This window comes from Castanea sativa, chromosome 8 (assembly GCF_040712315.1).
Source record: "Castanea sativa cultivar Marrone di Chiusa Pesio chromosome 8, ASM4071231v1".
In the NCBI taxonomy this organism is placed as follows: domain Eukaryota; kingdom Viridiplantae; phylum Streptophyta; class Magnoliopsida; order Fagales; family Fagaceae; genus Castanea; species Castanea sativa.
In genome coordinates this window covers 28,257,771-28,279,589 of record NC_134020.1, presented here as the reverse complement: position 1 = coordinate 28,279,589, position 21,819 = coordinate 28,257,771, and the positions used below count along the sequence as shown (strand labels likewise).

Here is a 21,819-nt window from a genome sequence, read left to right as displayed (position 1 = left end):
CACCAAGCGCGGAGAGCTTGGAGATGAAGGCAATGAACTTGATGTTGCAGTCTATGGCAAGGATCTTTGTCTTGCTGACAATGTAGTAGAGCTGGTTGTCAGAAGGATAGCGGTGGATCAGACCTGGACATTGTCTCTTTGCCTTTGATTGCCACCTTCCTCAGCTCGGACCTTCCCTCATACTCAATTGCTCATTCATCCCTCAAAGCGTTCCCACCATCTTCCTTGCTGACACCAGCGCCTTAGGTACTACTGATGCTTCATTTTCAGGCCAAACAGCTTGGTGAGTCCATGACACGCAAGCGTCAGAGATCGCAATGCCAATACTTTGTGAGCGTGGCATTCTTTTGACGTTTAGATTTTTTATTTGCCATATGTCTTACATCCAACTAAAAGTGGGAGATAATGAAGGGGTTCTTAATGGGAAAGGAGCTAAACCAAAAGGACAGAAATGGCATAAAAATTAGAGAGGCAGAAACAGAACCGATGTTATGGTGATTAGAATAATGTGAATAATAAATATAATTCAATACAATAATTGCACTTCTAATTCACTGTGAACTTTCAAGAAGAAGTACAAAGTTGTTCAAATACTCTATGAAAATAGAAACAATTACAAAACGGTGACTGAATTTTGATAAAGTTCGCGTTCAAAACATTGTAAACATTCCAATAGTTCTGCAACAGAACTTTCCAACAGCTGCATCAGAGTCACTGCAGCTAATACTAATAAAATATACAAGCCAAACATCAAAAGTACCTCCGGCAAAACTAATAAATTGCACTTCACAAAACGAAAAGCATAACAGAGCAGATGATATCACCATCTCAAGTAAGGGACTTCTTGAGTTTAAACATCAAAATCAATCTGCATAGCGAATTATTAGATCCACATAATTCTGAAGAGCATTTGGAAATTAATATATATATATATATATAAATAGATAACACATGTAAATGCAAAATTAAGAATTAAAACCATCTCTCTCTCTCTCTCTCTCTCTCTCATGAGAAAGGAGGCAAAAAGGTGACATTGAACCCAACAATGAAGGACAATTGACCCAGTTTTGCTAAGTTTGATTGTTTCTCTTTCTTTTTGATTATTATTTAACTTTTGCTTTTCAGCTGAAGAAGAAGAATTAATACATTCAATCGATACTAGAGAAAAACATCTTATCAATTAAAGAATAGGTTAAGAGTGTACTTAATGACTTGGTGTCAACTAGGGACTAAAATTAGTACACCATGAATTTCCTGCTGCTACCAGGAAACTGAAAAATAGCTATGTACTATATACTGAGGCGAAAGTTCAAAACTTAGCCTGGTTGGAACAAAATTCCAGATCATATAGGAAGAGATTATGCAGTATGGGATTCATATTGTCTGCATGTAAATTCCTAAGAACTTTTCCACGTCTGTGAGGTTCAAGATTATCAATGAAGCAACCTCGGGTTGCAAGACTTTAGCTTTGACCCACTTGATGAACATCTGGATCTACACAAAAACATACCATAAATCATCTGACAATAACTTAAAAACCACATTACATAACAGGCCTAAAACTTGGCCATAGTTCCTTAACTATTATATATTACGTTTCCCAATTAAATTCAATCACATAGCTTATTGGCCAATAATACAGCACATCCATGTGATTTAGATACACTATATGCCAATGATTTCTAGCTCCTCTGACACCTCCTCCTTTTATACAGCACATCTATTAATTGGAATTACAATAGAGAAACTACAAGAAGTAACAATATGAGGGGAAATAATAGTAAAAAAGTGATCATTGCTAAACAAATTAAGACAAGACAGTTAAGACAGTTTCTAAGCAATGAAAGTAAAACACATATATAGTACAGATAGAAATAGATCCTTTTTTTTCTTTTTCTTTTTTTTTTGTTGGCTTCAACAACCTCACCTCTGTTAATTCAATTCTCATTAGGCGCAACAGGATGAGACCCATATTGATAATTACTGTTCATAGGCTGTTGCTGTTGCTGCTGGAACATATTGTAGGGATGATGATGGTGATGATGACCACCACCACCCATGGGTGGCATACCCATGTGGCCGAGCATTTGAGGCATCATGGTAGGCATGTGGTAATTAGGCAGGTGAGGAGTAGTGGAAGCGAAGAGATGATCGGAGGTGGAAGTGGAGGTCGACGACGGCCCATCGGAAAACAACCCACCTCCTCCTCCGCCGCCGCCGCCGCTGCCGCCTTGCTGTCGCTTGAGGTAGAGGCGATACTTCTGGAGATGACTGGCAACGTTCTCGCGAGTCAAGCCTTCGACGTTCATCAGCTGCATGATTGTTTTCGGAACCGCGTTTTTGATACCCAGGTGGCCCACCACGTCCACGAATCGCTTGTGTAGCTGTGGGGTCCAAACCAAACGCGGCCGTTTTACCGTCCTCGCCTCGTCCGCCGCCGCCGCCGACTCGTCGTCGTCGTTCTCGTTGTTACGGAGTGCCGAATCGGCTTCTTCCACTTCTATTTCCACGCAACACTCGTCGTCTTTATTTCTCGATCTTTTCAGATCCGACCCGGACCCGTCTCGATCGGTAATCTCGTTCTCGTCCGCCTCCAGAACCATCGGGTCCTGGTCCGGGTCAGGATCCGGATCCGTCGTTTCGAACAGCGACCCCTTCGCCGTCGTGTGGTTGACCCCACGGATAGTCGAGAACGTTGTTTGCGACGCGCGGTTGACTTCCACGGCGGTCCTGTAGGGTTCCGGCGAAATACTGAACGCCGAAGCCAGCTCCGCCGGTATCAACAGCTGCGATAACGGCGTCAAATCGTCGACGCCCGGTAGCCCAACCTCCCACTCCGTCACTCTGTCCTCATCGCCGCCCCCGAATACGTACTCGCTCATCTTCATCAACATCAAATCATATCCGAACACTCTCAATTTGTGAATTCGATATTTGGATCCAAAAGAAGAGAAAGAGAAATGAAGGAAAGAGAGATATTTTCGTGATATTCTCAGAGTTTTGTTTGGTTTATATTTCTTGTTTGGGGGAAAATTAAATAAAATTAAAATTAAATAAAAGAAGAAAAAATAAAAAAGTGAAAGAGAAAAAATAGAAAGAAAGAAAGAACAAACTTAAAAAGTGCAATATCTGATTCCAGATCGGTCTTTCTTTACTTGCCAACGTGGACGACTTAGCCTGATATTTTTGATCCTCTAAATATCTAAATTTCTCTCTTTTTTCTCATCCCCACTCTCTCACTTCATTATTCCAATCCTACTCGCTTTAATTTTACTACACGTGGAGGATTCCGTCCATTTTGACCTCACGTGCGAAGAGAGTGAGTGTGGTGGATATGAGTTGTGAGATTACGAAAATGGACATTGGGAGAACACGGTGTGTGATTTGTTGAGAGTGGCCACGTGAGCAAAGTCCGTGCGCTTTTTATGGCTTTTTGGTAAATTGGCAATAAAATAATGCTTGGAACCGACTTTGTATTTTGCACTTTAACAATATTGTATTACCGACCAATGAGGAAAACGAGTGTTGGTGGACAGCTGGAGAGATATAAATAAACGTGGCCCTTTTGTGACGGGTCAGTACTAAGTTTGTGTTACGTCGACTTTTGTTGTGAGTAAAAATCATTCGCCGTTGAATTGTGGTGATGGGGATTTTGACAATTTTCCTAAGATGATGGATCATACGAGGATGGAAATAGAGGAACACAATTTGACGAATGAGTGGAAAAAAAAAAAGTGTGGGTTGTGTTCACCAAACATTAGACAGTTTACCACGTAATTGACAAGTTAAACAAATATAAAAAATTATGTTATGGAATTTCTTCTACCATAGTAACTTAGTAAGAACCTTTCTCCAATTTCTACCATACAATGGGCTTTTTCTCTTTTCTTCTGTTGCTATAAGCCTGGATGTAAATACTGAACTCTCATGCAAATACTATCAAGTAAATGTTAGCTTACAACAAGTTAGTATATGTATTCTCAAAATAATATATATATATATGTGTGTGTGTGTGTGTGGGGTAGTGTCACAAGATTTTCGGCCTCAACTCTCACAACTTTATTGCTTTATTTTCAAGGGTGCACAAGTCTGTGAAGCTTGGGAATCAAATATAATTGGCTTCGCTAGAATAATTCTTTCAAAGGGATTCTTTACTAGTTCTTTCATTTCTCCTTGTTTCTCTCCTTGTTTTATCTCTCCTTTTGTGTCTCTTACCCCTCTTCTCCTCTTACTCTGTTTTGTGTTTTGTGTTGGCCAGTAAGGCTACCTCCTTTTATACTTGGAAGTAAAGGAGTATATTTCCATTTTTACCTTCTTCCTTTTTACTTCTTGGACTCCGTTTTCAGTGAGCAGTCCACTGATTTGTCTCAATTGTTGCAAGTTTTTTTCCCCTCTTTTAGAGATTCTTATTGCGAAAGTGCTTTGTGCTTTGTCCTTTGTGCCTTGAGAGTTAACGATAAATTTTAAAAGAATGAATTATATCGCAGTCTTTGTTATCTGAATTAATTAGTCTTATTAGTGAATTAGTTACTTGTATTAGATGTAACCAGTATTAGTTTAACACTTGCCAAGAAACTAACGATTGTTAGTTGTAGGCAGATTGTATAAGTACTATTGTACTCTCATTTTTGTAATCAATTTTTGAGAATTAGTGATTTTAAGTCTTTCTATGCTTTTCATTGAAACATTAGTGTTCTTGCAAAAGTACATAACCACCTATTAAATGTTCTAATAAACTTTTATTGCTAAACAAATCCAAAACAGTTCAGCCTACACACGTTCCCTACACCAGTTATTTATTTAAAATATAATGTAAAAAGTGCAGTAGCGGCTCCAGAAATTTTTTTAAAAGTAGTCATAAAAAAACTTAAATTAAACAAAATTTAATAAAATAAAATTTGAATATATCAATATCACAAAAAAGCGCAAAGAAATAAATCTTTAAAATCTTATTCTTCGAGTTTTTATATTTTGAAATTGATGTATGATAGTTTTATTATCAATTCTATCAACTACATCATTTTTAATGTATACAACCAAACAATTATTAAACTACTGATATCTCATCCAATTACGAACATCTTGCTTAATAAGTAACAGTATAAACAAAATTCATCATCTTTTTGTATGATCTATTCCAACCAATTGTTGTATTCTTTAAACTAATTAGTATTAAATCAACACAATGCACCATTAATTTCTTTTTTTAGGGAAATCATGGCCAAGAAGTTGACTAAAACCTCTTTGTAAATATGCTCTTCTTATTTCAACCTGATCATTAGGATGAAAAGATAAGACATTTTCTCATAGCCTATGATCTAAAAGAAAATTATTAAAATCAATACATATTTACTTAGAATATTAACCTTGCAATACAAATGATTTTTGTGGGGAGTAAAAATATCTTGGTAGGAATATGGGCCGTTGGGTCTTGCTAAGTAAGGCCGACCTGCTCTTGAGTTTAGGGCTTGTGAGTACTTTAAGTCGGCCCATACGCCGAGGATCCGAGGGTCCAGCCGAGGATGGTTTTCCCCTCGGACTGATACTAGAGAACCCGGGACTTCATGGTAAAGGTTAGGGAATGACACGGTCAAGACCAATGGTTAAAGGGGGTGAACCCTTGAATGTCCTAAAAGCACCGATGTTGGAAGAATATCAAAGATAAAGGCTGCTACCTCCACATTAAAGACCCTGCACCTACCACCCTGGCCGCATTAATGGGGAAGTGACACTTGAACAGTGGAAGGGAAACTTCTAGTTACTGTTCAAAGGCACTAAGAAAAGAAATATCTAGGCTAAGGGAGGAATTGGGGGCAACACGTGTATAAAGTATTAAAAAGGGGAGTATTTAAGGGGGGACCTAGAACAGAAAGGGGGGCGGAACTTTTTGTAACCTAAGAAAGATAAAAAGAAGGAAAGAGAAATTACATAAGAACAGCTCTCGGCTTACGTCCGAGGAGGCCTATTTACATTACTCCTTGTTGTTTCCAGGTACTGGCAATCTTTAATTTGTCATTTAATCCCCATACATTTCTAACCTAGGTTTAAAGCCCACACTCTACAAATTCATATTGTTTAAGGCTCATTGGGCCTTAGCCCGTAACTGTTCTTGGGGCCAGGTGCAATTGTGCACTTACAATTTCCTTATAAGAAATTTGTTCATGGTGCAAAATAATAAAGGGTAAACTATAAGTTCATTCAATATTCAATTTAGGCATTCAACTATTATATTAATCATATTCAATAAAGTATTTAGACATTACTTAATTTAGTGCATATCGTATGTACAAATATATCACATATATCTAACAAATTAAGCTAAAAACTAAAATAAACACTAATAGACTAGCCATTTGAAAAGGTGTGTCTTTTGAGAACACAATTTAAAAATCATAATTAAACATTTGATTTGGGCTTTTGGGCTGAATTGTATTTGTTTGGGCAAATTTTGAAAAGTGTTACGTTCGCAACATTTTCACAACACTTTTACAACAAATCCTAAATGAGCATTTTTTACTAATTCTAATTTGAACCTACCATAGAAATCACTTTTTTGTCTATCAATAACAGTCAATAACAACTTACTATTTAAGATTTATTTATAAAACTGTTATGAAAATGTTGTAAAAATTACATTTTAAAAAAATTCTTTGGTTCAACCTTCATCAAACCAAAATTTTGGAGAGATCAAATTTTATTTTTAATGAACTCAAATTTTTATTTAGGGTATTGAAGTTTTTTTAAGGGTGGTCAAGATTTTTTTCTAGGTGGTTAACAATGCATATTATTTTAAAATTCATAAATTTTAAAGTATTATAAAAAAAATAAAAAATAAAAATCAATTCAGGGTGGTCATGTCACCACCCTAACTAGCAACATGTAGAGCCGCCAGTGAAAAAGTGTTACTTGTTCAGCTAGAAATTCAAGGACAAGATGTCCCCATACGTATGAGATATTTATTTTATGAACAGATATAACGTGTTGTCTCTTTAGGAAAGGATTTGGTGTGGGACTTGAGGAATGTGGTACTTTTTATTAAGGATGTCCTCCTTTTTCCCGAGCATACCATCTGCGCATATAATATGATTTTAACACCTACTAATGAAATTTCGTCTATTGGGATTCACGTTGGAGTTTCACCAGCCTCATGAAAATGGTCTGAAGAAATTTTGTTCGCATCAGATAAATTATAGAGATCCTCTTAAAGACTTAAACTAGGGATTTCCTATAATATCATGGTTTTTGTTGGCATCAGTATTCATATTTCGTTACTCATATGCTCCTTTTTTATAAATGTTATGCTCATCATTCTTTTTTTTTCTTTTTTTTTCATAAGCCTTTGGTCATGTTTGTGTCATACTGCATTAGCGGCTACTTTCTCAATCTACAAGTAATTGGGAAAAATACTCATACACCCCCTAAACTTTCAACTACTTACCAAAATACCCCCTCAACTTTTTTATTGGCCAATTTACTCCTTAAACTATTTAAAACTGCCAAATCAATGCTTCAGTTAGTCTCAAGTTAAAAAACTAACGGAATAAGCACGTGATACTCAATCACCCAAAAGTCCAAAACCCAGCTAAAAGAAGAGGGAAGAGAAATAGGTCCGGCAGTGAAAGAGCTCAGGTGTTCAGTTCAAAGCCACCGATTCAAACAACCATTGATTCAACACCGATTCAAACAAACAAATAGCCACCGACTCAAACAGAAACACAGCCACCGATTCATCATTTCATCAAACAAACACCAACAGCAACCTTCAAAAATCAAGCCATCAATTCAAACAGACAAACACCAACAACAACCATCACCGATCCAGCCACCAAGAAACCACAAACCCAGAAACGATGAGGAAGCGTGCTCCACCGAGAAACCCAAAATTTTCAAACGAAACCCAAAATTAAACCAACAACCCTGCAATCTTCAGTTTGGGGATAGAGCAATACATCGAAGAGGAAAAAAAAAACCAACTTGTTCCATCACCGATCCAACCACCAAGAAACTACAAACCCATAAATGAGGAGGAAGCACGCTCCACCGAGAAACCCAAAAATTCCAAAAGAAACCCAAAATTAGACCACCAACCCTTGATTCTTTAGTTTGGGGATAGAGCAAAAGAGGAAAAAAAAGTCATCGGAAAAGAGAGTGATTGAGCATGGGCAATGGAGCTTCAGTGGTTGGGAGAGAGAGGGAGAAGAGTGACTGAGATGAAGAGAAGGAGCCGCCGCCACGTCCATTGTTAAAGGAGGAGGCCTTGTGGGCCTCCCTGAGCTTCACTAACCGGACTTTCATGGCGGCTTTGGAAATGGGTTTGGCTTGGCTGGGTGGGTGGGAATTTGTGGATTTGCAATCTCTGTTTCTCCATTTCTTTAAATTCACAAAGAATCACCAAGGCACCGCTGGGACAAGGGCGGCGAAACGGCAGGGGAAAGCTCACAGTGGCTTTGAACTGACCGCCTGAGCTCTTTCATCGCCGCACCTGTTTCTCTTCCTCTTCTTCTAGCTGGGTTTTGGACTTTTGGGTGATTGAGGATTGTTTTTAAAATCCACGTAAGTATCACATGCTTATTCCGTTAGTTTTTTAACTAGAGACTAACTGAAGCATTGATTTAACAGTTTTGAATAGTTTAAAGAGTAAATTGGCCAATAAAAAAGTTGAGGGGGTCCTTTGGGCAATAGTTGAAAGTTTAGAGGGTGTATGGGCATTTTTCCCCAAGTAATTAAGCAAAGCAGCAGCTCTTTTGTTTCATGAGTTGTCATGAAACATTTGCTATATGTCTAATGCTATTAACGTATCTATTAAGATTTTGTGCAAACACGGATGAACAAACATATATTATTTTAATCCAGCTATATATTAAAAAAAATTAGCTCTTAGCTACAGTGCACAGCTATATATAACTGTGCACTGTAACAATGAAGTTCAAAATTTTACCTTTAGCTCCACTGTTGTAGTATGAATTTTTGTGTTTTTGTGAAGCTAAAATAGCTATATAGCTATTTAACTTCATTGTTGTTAATGCTCTTAGGGAGAAGAGTTTCTAAGCTTTCCACTACATCTTAAACATTATGCAATTTTTATCTTAGGTTTTTTAAATCAAAAAAATCACAATGAGGCTTTTGGTTTCATGTAGATATCTTTCTCCAAAATATGCAGAGGAAGGTAAATTACAACTAGGCATTAATGTCTTACAATTGTTCAGGAAAAATCCTCAGCTAGGCAGTATGAGTTGTATATTTGAGATAGGTAATGACCTTTAATTCTTAATTGATAGATGCTGGTCTTATAAGTTGGTTTTGAGTAGAGGTGTTCACCAAACCACACAAATCGCAAAAATCGTACCAATACCACCCGCAAAATAGTATAACCGCACCGCATCGCAAGTAACAATGTATCGCACCGCACCGCACCACACTGCATGGTGCAGTGCAGTTTCGGTTTTATAATAAGAAAGCTGCATAAACCGCACCACACTGCACCCTCTCTATATATTAATATATTTATTTATTTTTAATGTTAAATATATTATTAATAGTTTAATAATCCTAGTTTTCAAAAATTTAAAACTCTATTTTGTGATTTTTGTGATTTTTAAAACTCTATTTTGGGTTCATACATTTTGGTGTTGTATTTTTTAGTTTCACATTACAAGTAGCATCTCTCTCTCTCTCTCTCTCTCTCTCTCTCTCTCTCTCTCTCTCTCTCTCTCTCTCTCTCTCTCTCTCTCTCTCTCTCTCTCGTAGTTTTGGTTGGTTTGATTTTGTTGGAGTCAATGCTTGATTATTTTGGAAGTATGAATTTAAGTTTATATCAAAATACAATCTTAGCTATGCTAATAATAGGTCAGCATTCGGTCCATTTCATTTTATCTCAGTCCATGTCATCAATTTGGTTCAATTCGGTCTACTTCAGTCAGTTTAGTTCTATTCGGTCCATTTCAGTCCAATTCAGTCCATTCGTTCAACCTTAAGCCAATTTGTCCCATTTAATCCACTTTGATTTATTCAGTCCAATTTGGTCCATACAATCCACTTAGGTCTATTCGATTCACTTCAGTCTATTCAATCCAAATTGATCCACTATGATCTATATGGTCCATTTAGTCATTTCAAATCACTTCAGTCCAATTTGGTGTACCTACTAAAAAATGGCAAAATACGAGTCTAAGTTGAGAGTACTACTAATTATTTGAGTTATATCAATTGTAATTGTTATGGTAGTATTATAAGCTTTGGTTATCATAATAATCTCTTTAAAAGAATGAGAATTTGAATAATAACTTTGAAACTTAAAAATTTAATTGTACCAAAAGAAATGAGTGGAAAAGAATGAAACGTTTTACCATGTTGTAAGGGATAATATATACAATAGCATGTGAATATATATTTACTACGTATTTAGGATGTGAATACATACATGTATAACATGAATATTTACAACATAAAAATAAAAGAGGGGGAATAGGAAGAATAGCACCTTATTGTCATCCACCGTATATTTATTTTACTCATCATGAATATTAGTGCCAAAAGGAGGGAACATGTTAGCTTGATTAGTGCTTATTAGTTCAATGAAATTAAACTATAGGCACAAACCTCTAAAAGATGCCATTCTAGGAAGAACATGATTCAAAACAACAATGCATGAGTGTAAAGATAGATAGTTTAAAAGCTCACCTAAAGGAAAAAGGCACAAATTATTTTGATAAAAAATGGTTGTTTGAAAAACAACATTTTCCTATTTTTTTAGTAAAAGACTTTAAAAAATTTCTTTTAGGGTTTTTATAAAAAAGAAGAAGAAGAAGAAGATTTTTCTTGATAAAAGATGTGAAGAAAAGTATTGGTTTTAAAGTAAAGAGATCGGAAAAACATGTTTCTTCATTTTTTTTTTAAATGGAAGGGTTTGAATAAGGTTTAAAAATCATTTATTTAAAAAAGGATTTCTATGGTTTTGGGAAATTATGAGGTAAAAATGTAATTTTGGAAAATCATGGGATCAAAATGCAATTTCAATAAAGTTTTGGGGTCAAAATATAATTTTGAAAAAAATTTTGGGGTCAAAATATGATTTTGGAAAGTTTTGGGATCAAAATACAATTTTGGAAAAGTTTTAGGGTCAAAATACAATTTTTGAAAAGCTTTAGGGTCAAAATATAATTTTGAAAAAGTTTTGAAATCAAAATACAATTTTGAAAAAGTTTTTGGGTCAAAATATAATGTTTGAAAAGTTTTTGGGTCAAAATATAATTTGAAAAAGTTTTGGGATCAAAATATAATTTTAAAAAAATTGGGGTCAAAATATGAATTTGAGATGTATGATAGCATATTAGCAAATATAGGCAAATCATGCTAGTGGACCCATTTTTTTCTTTAGGAAAACACTTTTAAAGGTTTGTTTACCCAAGCTTTTATTTTATGGCAACAATGTATATGAGAAAGAATGTAAAGCAACAAGAGTAAATATAAGTGCTAAAAGTTAAAAGGCAAGAAAGTAAAGTGCATTAAAAGTAAAGGAGTTTAAAATACAAGACAAAAAAATAAATTACTTGAAATTTAAAGGAATTTAAAGACAACAAAAGTAAATTGCTTGGAATTTAAAGAAAATAAAAGTAAATTGCTAGGAATTTAAAAACAAGGAAAGTAAATTGCTCCAAATTTAAAGACAAGAATAGTAAATTGCTTGGAATTTAAATGACAAGGAAAGTAAATGTCTTGGAATTTAAAGACAAGGGAAAAATAACTTGGAATTTAAATGTTTATTGGAAAAAATTAATTTTTTAGGGATTTCTCCTAAATAAGCTTTAATCATGTCAAAGCTTTATAGGTCTTTCACTGATAGAAGAAATGAGAGTATGAGCCATCACTATTCTCTATGCAAGATACCCATATTTTGCTTAAAACAAGGTTTAGAACCCCCTTCCCCTATATGTATATATGTGTGTGTGTGTTTCTCAAAAAAAAGTTTAAAGCCTACTTAGGAAAAATTGATATAAAATATTTTGAGCAAATTATAACTTACCCATCTGTAGTTTGACATAAATTTAAGTTACCTATTTGTGGTTTGAAATTTGACATTTTACTCACCTAAAGTTAGCTCTATTAAGGTTTTATAACACACCTACATTAAAAACATGGCTAAATATGTAATTTTACTCAACTTTTATATCTCTCTCCTTCAATAATACAAAAAAAAACATAAAAATATAAGATCAAAATAAAAAAAGATATCTCTCAAATAATAATAATAATATAAAAAAGATGTTGAAACCCTTTTCAAAAAAAAAAAAAGAAGATGTCTCGAGTACTTTCTTCGAGAGAAACAAACAATAATAAATAAATAGAGCAAGACTGCTTTCACCTTCTCTCTCTATGCGGGTCTTTTTCTTTTCATGGGCAATGTCTCTGAAGCAGAAAGTTCTCAAAAAATAAATAAATAAAGAAGATTTAACTTGTTGCTAATAAGGGGCTGTTTGGATACTTTTTTTTGGTCACTCAATTTCCGTCACTCATTACTCATCACTTTAAAATACCACACCCGTTTGACACCATCACTCAATATTTTTCACACTGTTTTATACCTGTCACTCGGTGCAGTTTTTTTTTTTCCCCCAGTACCCAGATCACCCGAACCCAGTGAAAAAAAAAAAAAAAAAACTGAAGAGTGAAGACCGAACCCAGAAAAAAGAAGAAAAAAGAAGAAGAAGAAGTTAGTTGGTCAAAAGGTGCAGCTGTGGGTCCCCCATGTGTGTTTAATTACAAAAATGTCATTGAGTTATGAGTTATGGAAACTGAAAACAGCCAAAATGTGTTTTCAGTTTCCATAACTCATAACTTAAAAATCTGAGAATTGAGTGATGGAAATAGAGTTATGGTGCTCCCAAACAGACTTCTGGCTATGGGTCCCAGAGTTTTTGAGTTATGAGTTATGGAAACAGAGTTATGAGTTATGTAAATTGATGATCCAAACAGCTCCTAAGTTTCGTATCTCAATAATATATTTCGTTTAATGAGTAGATCTATTTTCTCTCTCCATCAATTTCTCTATCAAGAGAATTCTGAGAATGATTCTTTTGTTTATCCTCTCCATTTCATACCGTTGATCTAGTGTAGATGTCTTAAGATATGTCCTTTTAAATTAAAATTATGCAGTCCATCAGTCTCTGATTAACATGATTGAAGGAAACAGAAAACCAGCAAAAGTTACAGTGCATTTGTTTTTTCAAAACATGTTTACCCATCTCCATCTGATAACATTTGCTAAGTCTTCTTTAGCTCATCGTTGTTTTCTTTGTTATTCTGTCCAATAAGCCTATGGATCCCGTGGGAGGGTGAATCCATTATAACCTTCTTTTACTTCAACAAGGAGAACATTATAAGGCAAGCTTTGAAGTTTGAATGCGCTTGTTTTGTTCTAGATAGCTATTGACTTGGCATTAGCTATAGAACTCTTTTTTTTTTTTTTGATGGGAGCTATAGAACTCAATGTAGCCATAATCTGTTTGATGATAATACAAGCCTTGTTCTTAATTTTTCTAATTAATTAAGCTTAAGACGAGTGTCAAAGGCAGCCATGATATTAAAAAAAGAAAACCAATTGAAACAAAAAAAAAAAAAAACTTTACCAAAGTCTTTTTGATCTTATTTGATTTTATATGTTTATGTTTTTTGTGTTATTGGGGGAGAAAAACATAAAAAGTAGAACAAAATTACATATTTTAAACTTGTTTTTAACGGAGGTGAGTTACAGAACTTTAACTGAGCTAATCTCAGGTGGGTAAAGTGTTATATTATAAACCACAGGTAGACAATTTAAATTTAGGCCAAATCACAAGTGAGTCAGTTGTAATTTGCCCTCTTTTGTGTGATTAGAGAGAGAACACAATATATGTATATATGTATATAGAATAATAAAGAGTGCAATAAATAAAAAGGGGAGGGGGAGAACAATATATAAAGATGAACAATTAAATATAAACAAGTAGATATAGATAATATAAGTAGATGAGTAACGAAATGAATGGAACAATAAACACATTGTTCCCAGATGCCTAAAAGTGATGAGTTCTTCCCCCTAGGGGTACTTTCTGTAGAGTATCTAGGTAAAGGTATGAAACACATCTAGGAAACCCACAAGCAATATAACAATATAAACACATATGAGCATCAAGATAAAAAAAGGAACAAATGAACAACAAATAATATATACAACTAAAGCAATATAAAAGACAAACAATATAAAGATAGAGCAAGGAATTTAAATGCAAGAATATAAAGAGACAATGAATAAAATAGACATTTTTATATATAAAATGATGTTTACAGGGAAAATGGAAAATGGTAATAGGTAATAGCTATGAAGAAGCTAGTCCATTTCTTACAAACTTACCCACTTACCTAAGGTTTTGGAGGTGTAAAAATGGTGGAAAAGATGACTGAAATTTTTGTTTGGAGAGAGGTTTTCTAAAGAAAAAGGGAGAAAAACTATTCCTAAAGAAAATCCTGAGAGAGAGAGAGAGAGAGAGAGAGAGAGAGAGAGAGTTTTTTGGGATTTTTGTGCATGAAATTGCTAAAATGAGGTGGGTTTATTTATAGGAATATGAGGGAACAAGTGAAGGTGTTGCTGGAACACCTTCACATAGCTGGCTGACGCTAGGCGGCTATGTGATGGTGTTTTGGTAACCAAAGTTTTGAATTCTGTTTTGGAGGCTATTCCAAATTGGCCATGGGAACCAAAATATGTTTTAAACAATGCACTAACATGATTTGGATAATTTGGTGTTTTTAAAAAAAAAATATTTCTTCTTATATTATTTTCTATAATTTTTTATTATTCTCTCTCTCATTCTCTCTTGAAGAGTGGCTATTCTCTCTCTCTCTCTTAATTTTTTTTATTATTCTTATAACTCTTCTTAATATTGATGAATCATTGTGATTTTAAAAACTCTATTTTGGGTTCATATGTTTTTATATTTTTTAGTTCCCTATTACAAATAGTATTCTCTCTCTCTCTCTCTCTCTCATATAGTTTTGGTTGGTTTGATTTTGTTTGAGTTAGTACTTGATTATTTTGGAAGCACTAATTTGAGTTTATATCAATATACAATCTTGGCTAAGCTAAGAACATATCGACATTCTATCTATTTTGGTCTATTTCATTAATTTGGTCTGGTTTGGTCTACTTCTGTTCACTTCGATTAATTTTGGTCTAATTCGGTATACTTCGGTCCACCTCAGTTCAATTAGGTTCATTTGGTCTACTTCGATCAATTTAGCCCAATTCAGTCCATTCAGTCAATTTCAGTGTAATTTAGTCCATTTGTTCCACTCTGGTCCAATTTAGCCTATTCGGTCAATTCAGTCAACGTTGATCTATTCGGTCCAATTGGGTCCACATTGGTCCATTCGGTCTATTTAGTCAATTTCATATCATTTTGGTCCAATTCAGTATACCTACAGAAGAATGGCAAAATATGAGTCTAGGTTAATGGTATTATTAATTATTTAAGTTATATCAATTGTAATTATATGATAAGTTTTGGTTATCGTAATAATCTCCTTAAGAGAATAAGAATTTGAATAATAACTTTGAAACTTAAAAATTTTAATTATACCAAAAGAATTTAGAACAATATAATACATAATAAAAATACTTTGAAGAATATGACAATTTCATAAAAGAATAATATCAATAAAAAACATAAAAAATAATATATTTATATATTTGTAAAAATAGAGTAATCAAAATTACTTTTTGAAAATTTTTAAGAGGAGGAAGGACTATCAAAACTTGTTTAATCACATGTGTGTCAAGTTTAATTTCTCATTTTCTCTCTGCAAGGTAATAATTTTCATTTTTAATAATTCTGGGTTGCTAATGACAAAAATACCTAAGTATGTGATGATTTGTGCATTTCTTCAGTGAAATAATTTTGTGAATGAAAAATGCAACAATACTTGGTAAAAAAAAGAAAAAAGAAAGAAGAAAAAATGAGATGAAAAAAAAGGTAAAAGTTGGATTTGGGACGTGTGGCAGTTTTGTAAAATATAATAAATAATATTGTATATAAATGGCATCACACATCCCAACGGCTCTCTCATTCTCTCTCCCAAATCCCCAAATTTGAAATCCCAGACTTCTCTCTCTCTCTGTCTCTCTCCCCAAATCCCAGAGTTCTTTTTTTTTTTTTCTCTCTCTCCAAAGGTTAGGGTTAGGGTTTGAAGATTTTGTCGGGAAAGTGACTGCCAGATTTTCTCGGGAACAACAACAATATTTTTCCGGTGAGGGGTTTTCCAGCCGCCGCTGGCACGGAAGCCGAGGCCGACGATGCCTATGTCAGAGAGGAAGACTAATGGGTATTTTTGTGGTTTCATACGGTTTAGACTAATGGGTTTTTTTTTAATTTTTATTTTTATGCTTTCGTATGGTTTAGACTAATGGGTTTTTTTTTTTTTTTTTGGATTCTGATTTTTTTGAATTGAATTGCAAGTTCTTGTTGATTTGGTTCTTTTTTGTAATGAAAAACTTCTTTTTGGATTTTCTTTGGTCTCCTGGTTCTTGAATGTTATTGATTTTTATTAACTAGACTTTTAAAATTTGTATAAATTTTTATTAACTGGGGTTGGTCTATTTCTTGAAGGGATTCTCCTGTGCACTTTTGTGTGGTTGAGTTCCTCTTTTTTTGCAAGAAAACTTTTTACGTATCACAAAAAATATAAATCCTATTAATGGTCATATGTGTCTTCTGCATTGTTCTAATTAATATTGTTTTTTTGAGAAAATTTCGCAGTTTGACTGTAGTTGGCAAGTAATACGGAGTTGTCTTTTGCACGGGTTACCAATGTTCAGATCAGTAACTGCAGTTGTAAGTTTTGTTTATGGAATCTTCTTTCGTATTGTCAATATAGCTGTTGTAAGTTCTCTATGTACAATCTTCTTTGTATGGTTCTGTTTTGTCATTGGAAAATTTAATTGATTATTTGGTTAACAGCAAATTGAACAATGTTGTTCTTGCAGAGGACATGTATTTTCCCATGTAAGCTTCTGTCTTTTTCTTTTTAGGTTGCTGGGTTTGTCATTGATTTACTAATCTTGCTCATGTTTTATAAACACTAGAATGTGCTCTGCCCTGTTTTGTCCCTGATATTTGATTTCTATTATGCATAACATATTAGACTGTGGTTAAAAGGAATGCGATTTAATATATTGCCTACAGATGTGTCTTCAAAACGGTTTAGTTCTTCATCTCTCTTTATTTGATTACCGTTTAAGTACCCTAGTTTGATATTTTACAATGTTGTGTCTGATCATTGACTAATAATGAGGTCTGTTGTCGATTCTATTATGACTGAGAATGTAGACAAAAACAGACTTATTAATTATTATGATTTCAAGTTGCATTTATTTTATAATGAGATTTAGATTTAGATCTCGTGGTTTTGGTTTTCATTCATGGTTTCAGGTTATAATGTAACAATTGATAATTATTTATGGTTGATTCTTATTATGATAATTAAACTTTTGTAGAAATATAATATTAAAAGAAGAGAACTTATGCAGCCTGTGAATTTGAAACTTATGCGGAGCTGTACCTTTAGGTTTAATGTAGGTTATATGGAGAGAGCGGAATAATAGAGCATTTGAAGGGTTAGAATGATCCGTGACGGGTTTTAAGATGCTTTTATTGTATTCCTTATGTGAATGGATGACTGCATTATCATACCATTCGAGTTCTAATTTGTTGAAGTTTCTTGACGATTGTAATTCCCCTTGATTTGACCACCTGCATTTACTTCTTGTGTGCAGGGTGATGTTCATATTTTTAATTAAGTTCTACTTATTAAAAAAAAATAAAAAATAATGAGAAGTTTAGCTCCCAAACAAGCATCTAGATGTTATTACTACTTCTACCTCAGTCTATGGAGAGGTTTATTTTGGGCCTATTACTATATATCCTCTGTTTATGACTGTTATTATGATTGTGTTTGCATATAGAAATATTTATTCTATTATTTATAGAAACTATATTGTGGCAATATTCTAATATAGGGTGTAAATATATTAGGTTTATACAGAATCTTTATAGAATTTAAACTCATTTGAAAAACATAAATTACAGAGAAAAATTTGGGCTTTCAAAATTTGTGTCATCTACAAAAGAAATCAACAAAAGTCAAAGGCTATTCTTTTATATACGTTATAGATTATATCTTATTTGGGTCATGATGATTTGTCATTAAGAGGTTTCTTGGACATAGTTACCATGGTTTTGATTTCAATTACAGCATTTGGTTGTGTTTTTTTTCCTTGCCTCTATATACTTTGCAAAATCAATGCAACATATTGGAGTGGAAGGATTTAATTCCTTACCGTGTATTCTACATTTCTACATCGCTGGAGAGAGATGGTTGGGGCTTCGCTGACAAGGCCAACGTGCGCTTCAGTATGGTATGGAGTACATTTCTGGATTAATGTGACTTTCTTTAATATGGGTGCTTAATGGTGCAATTGTTAATAACTTAATATCTCTATATTAATGATACCTATTTTTAATTTTATTGTTATTTGTTATGTAATGAGTTCCATGTGTTGTGACACTATGATGAATTAGAATATAATAGTCTATATAAGCCAAGTATGTACCCCAAGAAAGGGAGATTATTTTGATGAATAAAGTTTCTTATGAAATTGAGTCCATTCCATGGTTTGGTGCCGACTCCAGCCAGCCCTAAGTGTTGACTCCTAGTTTTTTTTCCTCGCTTGGTGCTATCCAAGCAAGCCTATGTATTGACTGTTCTCCATGTTAGGAACCTATGAGAAGTAGCTTGACTTAATGCATATGATCCAGCTAGTGCATCGTGTATGCAGCACCAGTAAGCACGAGTAAGTAAAGTTTTGTATCAGTAAGCACCAGTAACAACAACAGTGCAGCATTAACACTTGGTACTAGACACCCGTAGCTTATTATAAGAGGTAGTTTATTAGTAAAGTTTTGTATCATTTTTGTAATTGAAGGTTAGAATCACGTGCTTATTAATTGATTGTGTCATGTGCTTAATTGTTGATTAATTAGAAGCCATGTGCTTAACAGTCAATTGTTGAAGAATTTTTTTCACATCAGATAAAGAATAGAGATCCTCTTAAACTAGGGTTGTCTATAATATCATGCTTTTTGTTGGTATCAGTATTATATTTTGTTACTCGTATGCTCCTTTTTACAAATGTTATGCTCACCAATCTTTTGTTTTTTTCACAAGCCTTTGGTCCTGTTTGTTGTCATATTGCATTAGCGACTACCTTCTCAGTCTACAAGTAATTATGCAGAGCAGCTTCTCTTTTGTTTCAAGAGTTCTGATGAAACATTTGTAATTAAATCCCCAGGTAAAATAGTCTAACAGTTCACTTGCATGGGACTTGTAATGCTAGGCTAATACATGTCTACAGCTGGCTGATAGAGCATCACAAATTTTGCTGAAGCTCTGGACCATGCATGATTTTTGATAACACTATGCACATATTGGTATATGATCTTGGCTTACCTTAAAAAAAACACATATAATCTATGGACATGACTAGAAATATTCACATCATTAGTTAATATTTGGTAAGCATACCACCTAATTTCACCAATGGGCTCTAGCTCGATTAGCACTTCTTCTCCCTCAATAGTGGGACAGAGGTCGTGGATTTAAAACTCACATGTTGTGGATTTCTAATAAAAAAACTAATTTAGAATGATGATGAAATGCTTCTGCTTTGTTATTACTAATTTCAGAATGGCAACATAAAACCCCTTTTCCTTGATATTGTCTTTAATTAGCCTCCTTCCCATAAAAATTTATAATTTATGTTTCCTCTACTTATTATTAATACTGTCCTCGTTAAACTCTGATTTTCTTATCATTTCTAGACTTTTTTGATTCTCTTAGTTTGAAGTTTCTTTTGTAGTTTTTAATTCATAATAGTTTTGTTGTACTTGCTTTTTGTAGAGAACTAACCCCAGCTGAAATTGATGATGTTTAGCTCAAGTGGAGTAGCTTGCTGCTTGCTCTTCTTGCCTACCATATGTCTTTGAAGAGATATTATTAATCAAATATATGTTGCATTCCTACACATTGTAGCAGAGTGATCAATTTCATGTAGATTAATTGATAGGATTAAATTTCCAACCTGTCTGAATTGGAGCAGCAAACTGGTGAGCCAATTGAGCCTATTACTATATATCCTTTCTATGGAGTGGTTTATTTTTGGCCTATTACTAAATATCCTCTGTTTATTATTCAGAGATGAAAGTAAAATTACATCTTTTCTTCTATTACTGTGGCATAACTAGCACCGACAAGAAATTCAGGTAAGCTTTGTTTTCCTTCCTCACTACGCTTGTGGATGGTCTTACATTTGATGTGAATTGGTCTTGGTTTGGGTTGATATTCCAAGAACCTTGCATAAATGTCACATTTATAAATTGTTTTATATAATCCGTCTTTCTGTGTTCGATATTTTGTCTTTTGCATGCATCTTTCCCTCTCTTTCTGACTGAGTATATCTGTTTAATTTCTACATGTAGGGTATCTTTGAGTTTTGTGAATCTTTGACTGAGTACACTAATGAGACCAAATTGGATGACATTATCAGGTTTCTTTACATTCTATTTGCTTGATTTGGGTTTTTATTTTTTTCCTGCCATGTCTTACAAGGGTATAATCCTACTCTCCGGGGGTTCCTATAGGAAGTCTTGCAAGTAACCCAAATGGTCTATGTCATATAGATGATTTTTAGAGGGTTATTCAGGTATGGATTGTTAAAACTATTTGTTACATTAGCATTTTAGCGTTTAAAAGCATATTTAGCATGCCCGCTACTGTCATTGCCTTTATTTGAATATTGCTCATTGCAGAAAGTTTTTATAGTTTGGCTTTGAGTTTAGAGAAGAGCTTGGCTTTTAGTGTTAATTGGATTTACCTTTATAGTTGTTGGGTAATATGCTAGTTTGTCTATTTGTTGTCTAGCAACTCCTGCCTTTCTTAGTGCATGTTATAAATCTCACTGTGAGTCACTGTTTACTGTTATTTATCATAATCTTTTTAGCATTTTGCTTTAGATTACCAATGTTCTGGTTGTGCTTCTACCTTAACTACTTGTTTCTGATTTACTTTAGCTTTAACAATTGTTTGTTGGGGGATTTTTACTTTTACTTTATTAATTTATTTTTCGTTAAATGATGCTTGTGTATTTATTTTTTGTTTTGTGCAATCTATTTAATTCCAGGGGTGATGCGTTTGCATCCTCTTATGTAAGGTTGATTTGATTTTGTTGTTCTCTTTCATATATTCTTCTAAGTTGAATTTGTTTTGTTATTTTTTATTTTTTATATTCTTGGAAGTGTTTTTCTTGAACTATATAGTTGGGTATGTGTTTTTTCAGTTTGCTACATGTGGTGGATTCATAGCTTGTGCCACTTAAGGGTTTGTACTTTCCTCTTGTACATTTGTTTGCTAAGTGTTGGGTAATATGCTAGTTTTTCTATTTGTTGTTTTGCAACTCCTGCCATTCTTAGTGCATGTTATATATATCATTTTGAGTCACTGTTTATTGTTATTTATCATAGTCCTTTTAGCATTTTGCTTTAGGTTACCTAAGTTTTGATTGTGCTTTTACCCTAACCACTTGTTTGCAATCTATTTTAGCTTTAACAATTGTTCATTAGGGTTTTTGATTTTCTCTTTTACTTTATTAATTTATTTTTCATTAAATGCTGCTTGAACTATGTTGCTGGGTATGTGTATTTTCAGTTTGCTACATGTGGTGGATTCAAAGCT

At 33.8% G+C, this 21,819-nt stretch overlaps 1 protein-coding gene across 2 annotated transcripts; it reads right to left on the bottom strand.

Annotated features, from left to right (window-relative positions):
• Positions 1–383: 383 nt before the first annotated feature.
• Positions 384–3,074, bottom strand: LOC142605604 (transcription factor PCL1-like). 2 transcript variants are annotated; one of them, XM_075777028.1, is made up of 2 exons: positions 1,928–3,074; positions 384–1,488 (listed from the first exon to the last, which is right to left on the bottom strand). In XM_075777028.1, exon 1 carries the CDS (start codon positions 2,892–2,894, stop codon positions 1,938–1,940), a length of 957 nt encoding a protein of 318 aa, XP_075633143.1. In that variant the 5' UTR covers positions 2,895–3,074; the 3' UTR covers positions 384–1,488; positions 1,928–1,937. The 2 variants fall into 2 exon arrangements, with proteins under 2 accessions (XP_075633143.1, XP_075633142.1); XM_075777027.1 differs by having other exon boundaries at positions 387–1,494.
• Between the last annotated feature and the right edge of the window lie 18,745 nt (positions 3,075–21,819).